The 12,260-nt window shown below is 46.1% G+C and overlaps 1 protein-coding gene across 5 annotated transcripts in view; it reads left to right on the forward strand.

Moving 5' to 3' along the window:
* The first annotated feature begins 1,530 nt into the window (after window positions 1–1,530).
* The window catches only part of TACC2 (transforming acidic coiled-coil containing protein 2), a 185,729-nt gene continuing 174,999 nt past the window's right edge, over window positions 1,531–12,260 (forward strand). For 4 of the 5 annotated variants that reach the window (XM_032608274.1, XM_032608277.1, XM_032608276.1 and 1 more), the window contains exons 1-2: window positions 1,717–1,792; window positions 4,551–4,629. In XM_032608274.1, coding sequence (XP_032464165.1) covers window positions 4,597–4,629 — 33 coding nt within the window. In that variant the 5' untranslated portion in view covers window positions 1,717–1,792; window positions 4,551–4,596. Of the gene's footprint in view, window positions 1,605–1,716; window positions 1,793–4,550; window positions 4,630–12,260 lie in introns of those variants that run through there. The other variant, XM_032608275.1, reaches the window with a different exon arrangement.

Below are 12,260 nucleotides of genomic sequence, written 5' to 3' on the forward strand. Positions count from 1 at the left end.
ACCCTTACGGGACTCTGCCACTGTGGTTGGCCATCCTCTCTCCCTCCTTCGCCTCTCTCCTTAGGAGTGAGCCCCCGACTCTCTCGTTCTCTTTGTCAGGGTTTTCTGCTATGTTTGCTCACCTGTTGAAGACTTGCTTGGGACCTTTCTTCCCTCCCAACTGGCTCATCCAAGATATTTTGCTTGTAAAGATTCTCTTCCCTAGAAAAATTCTCTTTTGATTTTGTGATGGGGGGAGGGAAGGGGGCGAGGGTAGGCAAAGGTTCTTGTTTCGTATCCCTTTAATCCTCAATTTTATGGAAATCTAGTGTTAATAAACACAAAAGCAGTCATTTTCAAGCTTTTTCCCCCCAGTAGATTTATTTTTTCAAACAATATCTTAGGCAGAATCTCAAGCTATGAAACATCCTCACTTTAAAAAACTGAGTTGAAACTCACACAACACAATATCAACCATTTCAAAGTGAGTAATTGAGTGGCATTTGATACATTCACAATACAAGGTATCTGTCCCTCTGGATTTACCTATTCTGGACATTTCATGTCAATAGACTCACACAGCATGTGACCTTTTGTGTCTGGCTTCTTTCACTTAACATATTTTCAAGGTTCATCCAAGTTGTAGTATGTCTCAGAATCTCACTCCTTTTTATGGCTGAATAATGTTCCATTGTATGGATAGATCACAATTCGTTTATCCATTGTCTGCGAAACATACACACTTCTGTTCTGTTTGAACTGGAAGTGGGGCACTGAGATCCCCCTCCACGACCAACGTTCCCCTCCAAGGAGCCCCTGACACTCCTCTGAGCTTGGTAGGACATCTGGTCTCCAAGAAACCTTTGATGAAGTGCTAACTTTTTTCCGTGGAGGGCTGCACCGTGTGGCAGGTGTAAGGAGCTTCTGCAGAATGAATGAAAGTCTCTGCCACTACAAAAAATAAATGTATATATATTGAAATGGACTGCATTCGTGCAAAAGAGTGGCTAATTGTTAATGACCGGAAACCAGAGGGGAAGGAGGCTGCTGAACAGAAGGGTCTTTGGTGGCTGCCTTTCTTCAGTCCCACCTGAGAGCCGCAGGGCCTCGTCCACCCTGGATGGGCAGGTCTGCCTACCAGCGACCTGGGCAAGCCTGCTGCTTTTTACAACTTCACTTGCTGAAACTCAAGCCACGCCTGGGCAAGTACATTCTGCACACACCACAGCATAAACAGGTACCAGACTGCTGCGTCATCATGTTTCCACAAGTTTTCTTCGTCTTTCCGTATTATTTACGGCAGAATTCTCCCAGGTGCAAACAGGAAGCCCTTGGAGCATTTTCCTCCTCTCTAGAAAGAAAGGTTTGTCTCCTGCTCTAAAGCATAAGGACAAGCGAGTGACTCATGGCACCCCTGCTCCGGGAGCAGGACGGTCCTGCTCCCCTAGGTGCGGCCAGTCAGATCACAGGGGCCGGTTTTAGTTTGGATAAGCCTTTTCTGAAAGGAGCCCTGCTAATGTACTAACAGGAAAATCCTCTGCGTGAAAGGCCCTGGCCTCGATGGGCTGGGAAATGCTGATTGCACGTTTGTGTATTCACTGCGGCTCTGCTCTGGCTCTGCCCAGGTATGATGTGCAGCTGATTGGTGTCAGCGTCGTGGGTGGAGACTGGGCTGTTTTCCCAACTCGTTGAGGTGGGTCTGGGCCTCTGCTTAGACCTTGCTCGCTTCTGAGTGGTGGAGGAGAAAGTCCAGCTGCTGACACACAGACTTTCCAGGGGCCTCGGCCTCCAAAGTCACAGACCGTCCGTGACTGTAAGTAGATGGCAGAGTCCTACAGAGCAGTACTTCCTCTCTGGTCTTGGGGAAGCCGGAGGAGGGCAGTTCTAAAGGTTACCAGGAGAGAGTTTTGAATGCAGCCAGGCCTTCCCTCCGGGGGTTTTGAAATTTACACTGAGCCAGAAGTAATTTTAAAAGCCAGTTTAAAAATCTAGTTCAAGTGTTCTGATTCTTAAGAAAATTATTGAATTTTATTTGATGAATGAGTTTCAAAAATTAATGTTACATCGAATCACATGTGTTTCCAGCTGCATGTGGTTCAGCCTGGCCGGTACAAGGAAGTTATGATAATGGATGAGGCACGATGATTGAAACACTCAACATTATTTCCTAATGAGGCATAATTTTGCAAATGAACAGAAAAAATAAGCTGAAGTGATTGATTTTAAATAAATGAAAATTTTTACATTCTGTAAGTGCGTATATGATTCCTTTTTTTTTTTTTTGGCCATCTTATAAACAGCAAATGGCAGAAAGGATTGAACAATTGCAACTTTTTGATTAAAGGGTTAGGAGGGAGAGAATTGATCACTACAGTGACTTCACTCATAATTTTCTCAGTTTGGGGGCATTTTAATTAGGCCCGTTCAAAATACTTATATTTTATTTTCCCGTGACTGTTGATTACACATAGTACATGGTAGCTACTCACTCAATTTTGGTTGAATGGCTAAGCAAATCAATGGACACATTTTATTTTGAGTTAAGTCCATCACTGAAGTTTTCTGAGGAAATGCTATGATGACAGCCATCCTGCTGGGAAGAAATCTCGAATCAGAAGGCAGGAGACTGGGTTCTGTTTCCAACTCTGGCCTCCCCAAACTGGGTCTTTGGCAAGTCCCTGGCCTTCTCTGCAGCCTCAGTTTCCCCACCGGATTACACTGGTAATCTCTAAGACTCCAGCTCGAAAAGTCTGTAATTTATTTTATTTATTTATTTATTGAAGTATAGTTGATTTATAATGTTGTGGTAATTACTGCTGTACAACAAAGTGCTTCAGTTATACATATATATATATATTCTTTTTTAATTTTTTTTTTTTTTTTTTTTTTTTTTGCGGTATGCGGGCCTCTCACTGTTGTGGCCTCTCCCGTTGCGGGGCACAGGCTCCGGACGCGCAGGCCCAGCGGCCATGGCTCACGGGCCCAGCCGCTCCGCGGCATGTGGGATCTTCCCGGTCCGGGGCACGAACCCGCGTCCCCTGCATCGGCAGGCGGACTCTCAACCACTGCGCCACCAGGGAAGCCCCTATATATTCTTTTTTAAAATATGCTTTTCCATTACGGTTTATCATAGGATACTGAATATGGTTCCCTGTGCTACACAGCAGGGCCTTGTTGTTTATCCACTCTATATATAATAGCTTATATCTGCTGACCTCATCCACCCACTCCATCCCTCTCCCAACCCCTCCCCCTTGGCAACCACCAGTCTGTTCTCTATGTCCATGATTCTGTGTCTGTTTCATAGATGGGTTCACCTGTGGCATATTTTAGATTCCACATATAAGTGATATCATATGGTATTTGTCTTTTTCTGACTTACTTCACTTAGTATGATAATCTCTAGTTGCATCCATGTTGCTGCACATGGCATTACTTTGTTCTTTTCTATGGCTGAGTAGTACTCCTTTCTGTATATGTATCACATTTTCTTTATCCATTCATCTGTCGATGGACATTTAGGTAGCTTCCATGTCTTGGCTATCGTGAATAGCACTGCAATGAACATAGGGGTGCATGTATCGAAAAGTCTATTATTTATTTATTTTATATTTTGGCCACGCTCTGCGGCATGCGGGAATATTAGTTCCCCGACCAGGGATGGAACCTGTGCCCCCTACGTTGGAAGCGCAGAGTCTTAACCCCTGGACTGCCAGGGAAGTCCCTGTGATTTATCAGCTTTCTGTAACTTAGTTTCTCCACCTAGATCAAGTGAACAGAGTCCTGATCCTGCTGTGCTATGGGGTCCCGTGGAACGCTGTTGGCGATGTCAGCAGATGTCCTGGTTTCTCTGTGGGCTGTGTGGGAAACATCCTCATTGAGATGATGATTAATAAACAACGTCACTAAGTAAGCCCAATGAAATGACTCTGGGTGTCCAGACAGCAAGCCGCTTTACACGATTATTCATTCCTCGTCTGGCTACAGCTACGCATTTTCCTCAGCAAGAAAAACATGCTGCCTTCGTTGAAATATGTGCAGAAGTGAAACTGATTTGATGAAACAAGTGTTTAGAGAAAAAAATATGAAAACCACATGTTTTGGAAGAGCAGTGGATTTCACGCCTCCTAACATTGGACACCCAGCTCTGCTGTCCTCGACAGTGGGCAGCCAGCCACACTCTGGATTTCCAAACCGAACACAATTAGAAACAGAAAACACTCCAATAGCGGCGCTCCTCAAGCTGTCCTTGGCAAACGGGCCCCTTTTGTCACTCCGTTTGTAGGTATACATATACGTGCACATTGGCGTTAGGTCAGAGGCTCAGCAACAAACTCGTCTTACAGAAGTGTCTGCCAACCCGAGGGAATAAAGGCTGGGAATAAAACACCAGCCTGTACTGCTGGGTGGCATGTCGCAAAGGAAAACCCTTCAAAAGCAATTTTCCATGTTGTGACTGTGGAGATAAACACTTCCCATCATCTGGCTTTTGAGTTTGGGGAAATGAGCAGGTGGAAAAATCCTCAGATCTTCTTCAATTTTACAGATGTATGCCCTTTTGTTTCTTCCAGTCACCACTGATCAAATCCGAAGGGACGCTGGGCACCCTGAATCACCATGGGCAACGAGAACAGCACCTCGGGCAACCAGGTGGGTGTCACGGGGCTTCCCCTTAACCTACACGGGTTTCTTGAGTGACATTGACTAGACTTTTTTTTCAGCATCTCCTCTCTGCCCAGGAAGGGGTGAACTAAAACTCAGATTGTGGCTAGATACATGTGGGCATATTCGTATCCATGTAGGCATTTTTCATTCCATTTTCAGAATTCTCATATTAAGTCTAGCCCTAATTTTATTTTATTTTTTAATTTATTTTAATTTTATTTTTGGCCGTGTTGAGTCTTTGTTGCTGCGCGCGGGCTTTCTCTAGTTGCGGCGAGCGGGGGCTACTGTTCGTTGCAGTGTGTCGGCTTCTCATTGTAGTGGCTTCTCTTGTTGCAGAGCACGGGCTCTAGGCACGTGGGCTTCAGTAGTTGTGGCACACGGGCTCAGTAGTTGTGGCTCACAGGCTTAGTTGCCCCGCGGCATGTGGGAATCTTCCTGGACCAGGGCTCGAACCCGTGTCCCCTACGTTGGCAGGCGGATTCTTAACCACTGCGCCACCAGGGAAGCCCCCTAATTTTATAAACTATATAAAAACTAGTTTTAATTCTTGTCCTATGCTTTTGAAATTGACATATGAGAGTTTGGCACATTTTCCCTGGATTGTGCCCCCCACTCCGTCTACTTACCTACATGGATACATACCCTTCCTCCGCAAAAAGTCATGGGCCTGAAAAAGTGGTTTTAAAAATCTACAAATGTTGAGCAGATTAAACGTGAACTATCATTTCCACGTTAGGTAAGGTTTTCACAATTGAGGAATAGGCTTTGCTTGATTGTGTGTAATACTGAGATATTCAAATAAATTCAAATTTTATAGTTATCCATTTTAAGTTTGAGAGTTGCAATTCAATGCGCTGGTGAACAAAATTAGGGAAACACTTTCCCATTGATCTGAGACACAGTGGAAATTTTGGATTAATGGTATTGAGTTCTTTGAATGAGAAAATTCGAGGTAAAGCCAGCCTAAGGCAATTCCTTTTCCCTCTGCTTTTTTCTTCCCCACAATCTTCTTTCCTCCCGCAGGAAAACAGGAATCATCAAAAGAAAAGATGGCAAACTCCAATCTTTAGGGGCAGACAAGAAACAGTAATTGTGTTAAACAACTGGGCGGGAAAGTGTAGGGAGAGGTGGGAACTGTGGCACACAGAGGGGTCCTGTCCTACTGTCTAAAGGAAGCAGCCACCATCAACACCAGCTGATGGCTGCCAAGTAGAAATGTGGGTCCAGTGTTACAAGACCTTTCCATTTCTTCAAGAGAAGTCAGAAACCCATATTTTTTCCCCCCAAATCTTAAAGTTTTTAAAATTAAACTTTTTATGTTGAGATAATGGTTAGATTGGCATGTTGTTGGAAGAAATAATACAGAGAGATCCCACGTACCCTTTACCTAGTTTCCCCCAGGGGAAACATTTTGCAAAACTAGAGTACAAAATCACAACCCACAAACTGACATTGGCACAGTCAAGATACAGAACATTTCCAGAGACAGTATTCCTTTTGTTGCCCTTATAGCCACACCCACCTCCCTCCGGTGCCCCGTTCCTAACCCCTGGCAATTTCTAATTCGTTCTCTATCGCCATAGAGACGAGATAGAGAATGTTATACCATGTTATATAAATGCCATCATGCAGTAGGTGACCTTCTGGAATTGGCTCTTCTCACTCAGCATGATTTCCTCGAGATTCGTCCAGATTGTTGCACGTGTCAATAGTTCATTCCTTTCTATAGCTGAGTCGTGTTCCCCGGCATAGATGTACTACAGTTCATTGAACCATTCGCTTAGTGAAGGACATCTGGGTTGTTTCCAGTTTGGGGCTATTACGAATAAAACTGTTATGGACATTTGTGTACAGGTTTTTTTGTGAACATAAGTTTTCATTTCTCTGACATAAAGCCCAAGAGTGTAGTTGCTGGATCGTATGGTAGTTGCATGTGTAGTTTTAAAAGGAACTGCCAGACTGTTTGCTGGAATCCCTGTACCATTTTACATTCCCACCAGCAGTGCATGAGGGGTCCAGCTTCTCTGCATTCTGGTCATCATTTGGTACTGTCACTATTTGGTGTTGCAATTCTGATGTGTGTGTTGTGACATCTCATTATGGTTTTAGTTTGCATTTCCCTGATGATTAATGATGTTGAACATCTTTCACATGCTTATTGCCATCCGTATATTCGCTTTGGTGAAATATCTGTGCGTGTCTTTTGTTCATTTTCTTTTTTTTTTTTTTTTTTTTTTTTTTGCGGCACGCGGGCCTCTCACTGCTGTGGCCTCTCCCGTCGCGGAGCACAGGCTCTGGACGCGCAGGCTCAGCGGCCATGGCTCACGGGCCCAGCCGCTCCGCGGCACGTGGGATCCTCCCGGACCGGGGCACGAACCCGTATTCCCTGCATCGGCAGGCGGACTCCCAACCACTGCGCCACCAGGGAAGCCCTTTTGTTCATTTTCTAACTGGATTTTTCTTACTGTTGATCTTGAGAATTTTTATATAGTCTAGATACTAATCCTTTGTCAAATTGTGGTTTGCAAGTATTTTCTCCCATTGGTAGCTTGTCTTTTCATCCTCTTAACAGGGTCTTTTACAGAAAAGTTTCTACCAGGTACAATATATCAGTTTTTCTTTTTATAGATAGTGCTTTTTGTATCTTCCCTAAGTTGAGAACTCCTACCTGAATACAGACAATAAAGTAGGTTATATTTTCTCTCTATTACCTATACTAAACCACACTGTCCAGAATTGAAGGCCAGTTTATTTAGGATAGATGCACAGAAATGGAATTGGCACATCAAATGGATGGTAAGTATTTTTGAAAGGCTCTTGCTATATATCTATATCTATATACGAAATGCATTCCAGAAAGGTGATGACAATTTATATGTCTCTCATCAGGATATGGGAGCCCATCTCACTATATCCTTTCAAGCAATGGATATTTTAGTGTCTCAGATCTTTATTGATTAGAAAGGTAAAAATACATAAAGATTTAAAAACTCTCGCCCTACTATACCTTACGCCCATTTCTCATCTCCTGCCAGCTCCCAACCCTAGCCTCCCTCCCCAGACCCCCCCACCCCCACTCCTGGAGCAGACAGGAGAGGTCTTCCCGGCACCACAATTTTTCACATCTCCAACCTCAGCCAAACATGACCCAGTGGGGACATCACGGGAGTGCCTTTAGGATTCCAGGATCAGAACAAGGTTTGCCTTCCTTGGAGAAACAAATGGAAATGAAGCACAGGTACCTTTGGCTGTAGGACTCAGGGTCCCCCACGGGGCTGAGGGTGCAAACCTGTCTTTCCACCGTCTCCTGGATATCTCTGCCTGGATGACCCACAGTCACCCTGAGCTCTTCAAACCTGAGCTCAACTGATCCTCTCCTTCTGTATTCCCCCTCTTGGGTACCATGCCCTATCCTACCATTCGAGACAGAAACCTGGGGGTCACCTCTAACTCCACCCATTCCCATTCTCCATATTTAATAAATCACTCTATGATTGATTGATTGATTGATTGATTAATGGACTGGCCGTTTAGCTTTCCAAATTTCTGTTTAATCAGGACTGTTTTCAGTTGTGAGAGACAGAAGCCCATCTCCAATGGCCACAAGCAGAAAAGGGGCTCGTCTGGTTTATAGAATTGAGAAGTCCGCGGAGAGGGTTTAGCTGTAGTAAGTTACTGAGTCCAAAGGGTCAAAAGATGACACTGGAGATCTCTCCTCCCCGGATGTCGCTCTGCTTTCCTCCATGATGCCCTAGTCCTTAGGGAGGTGCCTCCAGGCCCACAGGCAGCTCCACGCTTCTTCCAGCTAATGGTCCGGCCTCTGATTAGCTCTCTCTAAGGAATCTGATGGGCCCTGATCTGTCATGTGCCCTCTCTTGAATCAATCACTGTGTCCCCAAATGTGGGACACTTTGATTAGCCAGCCTGAGCCACATCCCCATACCTGTAGGGGAAAGGTGGGCCCTGGGTGATGACGGTCCCATCAGTATGGCTTTAGAGCACTTTCTCAAAAGACAAAAATGTAGCACATATCCATGAAGTTTTTTCTTACAGCTTTTCTGCTCCACACCCCCATTGTCACAGCCCTATTACCCCACACCTGGCTCACTGCAGACACCTGCAAACTAGTTTCTCTGCCTCCACCCCCTCCCCCATCCCACCCACGCTCCCAGCCCTCTCTCTCAGAAGCTTTTTCTCTGCAAAGATGCACTTGGAGGTGCCTGTAACCTGCCTACAAGTGAACTCTTGGAAGGAAAGGTGCAGGTCTGAATGAACCTCTGTTCACAGATTAAGGACCAGGTGTTGAGAACCAGCCATGTCACTGGTGCAAAGGATGAGAGACAAGCCTGCCGAGTCCTGGCCCTTGCCTCCTTCGTACGCCCTCAGGCTTCAGGTTCCTCTCCCTCTGTTGTCTGATTTCCCCTGGGTAGCCGTGGGGGAGGTAGGAGCACCCCCAGCAGGTTAGGCTCTCGCTCTGGTACTCGGGGGGATACAGTTCACTGTGGCCTGTCCTAACAGCAAGACACTTTGCTTTCAGCAAGAGGACTCCGGCTTGAATAACATCATCCTTTGGCCTCCAAACCCTGAACCTCTGCAGGTACTAGGAGACGTGCTGTGCGTGGCTTGCTGTCAGCCCCCTTCCTACCTTCTAGATGGTTGCAGGCTTTTGGCGTGTGCTGTGTTTGTTTGCATTTTTAGTTTTTCTCCTCTTCCTCCTCCCATCGCCTCCTCCCAGCCACCTCAAATAAGTGATAAAACAGTAGAAATCTGCAATATATGTTTGGATTTTTAAAACTAACATTTTGGTGTGTCTACCCAAGACCTGGCTCGTTTGATATGCTTTGAGATGCTGAATAAGGCTTTTGTTCTCAAGGTAACGCAGCTGCTAATACTTACCTTTCCAAACATTTCTACTTTGATTTCCTTTGTCCTGGACGGAAGCTGAGCATGGGATGGCGGCCCCCGCCCCGCCCCCGCCGCCGTCGCCACCAGTGGGCAAAACTGATCTGTTGTAAGGAAGATTGATTTCCCAAGCGCCGCCAGTGGCATCGTGCATAAAGCAGCTGGCTGTGAGTCCCCTAGTTTTAGCCCTGCTCAAAGTGTTTGCTGTCGGTTGGACAGGAGGGCAAATTGGGAGCTATGCATCCCTTTCATGGAGATGTTTCCTGGAGACAACGTCAAGGTTGGTGTGTGCTGTGGGTGTGGTCAGGGTGAGGCAATAAAGCGTGACTTGCTGTGAAATCCTGGCACACCCAGGAGGAAGAGGAGTGTCAGTCACCCACGATGTGTTCCTCGCCTTAAGAAAAGAGCGGCTCCACCCCAAGGGTGGCTGCCAGAAGGTCTGCTTGGTGCTGTTGATGAAAATACTCAAAACAATCAATAATAAGAATAGAAAAGAGTTTTATTTGAGCCAAACTGAGGACTATAGCCCAGAAGCCAGCTTCTCAGATTACTCTGAGAAAGTACTCCGGAGAGTTTTCAGCAGGGGAATGATATGAACTGAGAGGGTTGTGATTGCTTTGTTGAGAATGGTCTTTAGGGGGCAGGGGGCAGAGGTAGAGGAGGGACATTAGTTAAGATGCTGTTTAGAAGTCAAAAGATAGATGATTGTGGCTTGGAATGAGGTGGCAGGGAAGGGGGTTCCTGGACTGGGGATATATTTTGAAGGCAGAGAGAAGAGACTTAATGATGGATTGAATTTGGTGGTAGGGAAAAGAGCAGACTCAAGAATGAACCCTAGGTGTTGGGCCTGAGCCACTGAGTAGATGGGAATGTCATTTCCTGAGATGGGGAGGATTTGGGGAGGGGAAAATTTAGGGGGAAGGGAGAGAATCAAAGGTTCTGGTTTGGTCATAAAATCTGAATGCCTATTGGGAGCTGCAATGAAGAAATCTAATAGGTATTTAGATACACAACAGATGGGACTTGAGATGTATATTTGAGTCATCAGCACAGGTATTTAAACCCATGTGACTGGATGAGACCACCTGGGAGAGAGTAAGAGAGTTGGAAAAGGGGACCCAGGTCTAATTCCTGAGGTGCTGCAACATTTAGACATAAGCCCAGGGGGAAGTGCGGGAAAATCTTTGAAGGAGTTGGAGCTGGCTGAAGACAACGGAAAATGAGGGACCTAAGAGATCATGAGAGTATCAAGAAACAGAGAGTGTACAGTGGCATCAGATGCTCCTGGGAAATAAGGAGCAGACACCTGTCCACCGATTTGACAATATAGCAGCCTTTGGTGACCAGGAAAACTTCATATTGCCCTGCAGGCCCCTGACAAGCACAGTTGCGGTGGAATAACAGTGACGCAGGTTGCATGGGGAAGGAATGATGAGGGAAATGGAGATAAGGAAGTAGAGAGAGGTGTGTACATCATCCAAGAAGTTTTCCTAAGAAAGGGAGCAGAATATTGGGACAGTAGCTAGTGGAGAGAGTTGCATGGAAGCTTTAATTAAAGACTGAAGATACTAGATGCCTGCTTGGTGATGGGCTTGAGGGAGAGAGGCAGGGAATCATTGGAAGACAGATGAGAGAAGGGTCAACTGAAGGAAGGCTGACCTTGAACGTTTGCGAGGGAATGGGATTGGTGCAGAAGTGGGCTTAGAGGAGAGACATTTCCACCACTGCGGACTGGGGGAGGGAAGACAGAAGCTGATACACGTCAGAATCGAGAGGAGGGAGGGGGAGGAGTTGAGGGAGCTCTCTTCCCATGGCTGATAAGGGTGCAGAGAAAGGGGTGCATGTGTGTGGGGGTGGAAATGAGGTCAGATGAGGAAGGGGGTGTACTAAGCATGGAAGTTGGGGGGATAACAGGTACTTGGGGAGACTGGGTGCGAGGCATGGTAGGACCTCTCGTCATAGTCTCTTGGCAGTGGGCCAGCAAATTCGCTTAACGATTTTTGCTTTTGAAATTTTTTGGCAGCAACTGATTTGTCGAATTAATTAATGACCAATTTTACCTTAGGAAGTCAAGTTTAATGACATCACAATAGTCCTATATCTGGATCCTGCTGACAAGTCACAGTTATTTCTACTTTCATCAGCACAAACTCTATTTAAACTCTAAAATTCGGTAGTGTGGCCTTGGTTTCTTGTCCGTATTGCCAAGGGAAGAGGAGTCATTGAGGGGGAAATTCACACACGCAGGCTGGACCAACTCCACCCGTTTATGGAAGGTTCCTTAGCGACTGAGGCCTTTTGACCTCAGACCCGCCCCCTTGTGGATGCTTGTTGCCGCATGCTGGGTCCTACTTTTTACTCCTGCTGCTTCCCTCCACTGACTGACTCACTGAGGTCTCCCGGCAGGCAGGCTGCTCTCAGGGAGCACAGAGCAGCCTTGGTTACTAGAATGCACAGCTGTGACTCACAGCCTTTCCTTCCTGGTGACTTCTCTTCTGAAGGCATCATATATGTTGGCTGCAAATGAGAAGAAAGTCCTATGTGTAACCAAGGCTGTGGAGGGTGACTGGCTTGTGCATGGGAGGGTACAGTCCAGTGAGAGGTCAGTAGACTAGCACTGGGCCAAGGGGAGTCCGAGCTGTCTCCGGGAGTGTCAGGGTCCTAGCTTGTGTGTCCTCTTTGGAACAGAGGTGGAGGTGACATAGTAACGAGAG

Source organism: Phocoena sinus, chromosome 16 (assembly GCF_008692025.1).
Source record: "Phocoena sinus isolate mPhoSin1 chromosome 16, mPhoSin1.pri, whole genome shotgun sequence".
Classification (NCBI taxonomy): domain Eukaryota; kingdom Metazoa; phylum Chordata; class Mammalia; order Artiodactyla; family Phocoenidae; genus Phocoena; species Phocoena sinus.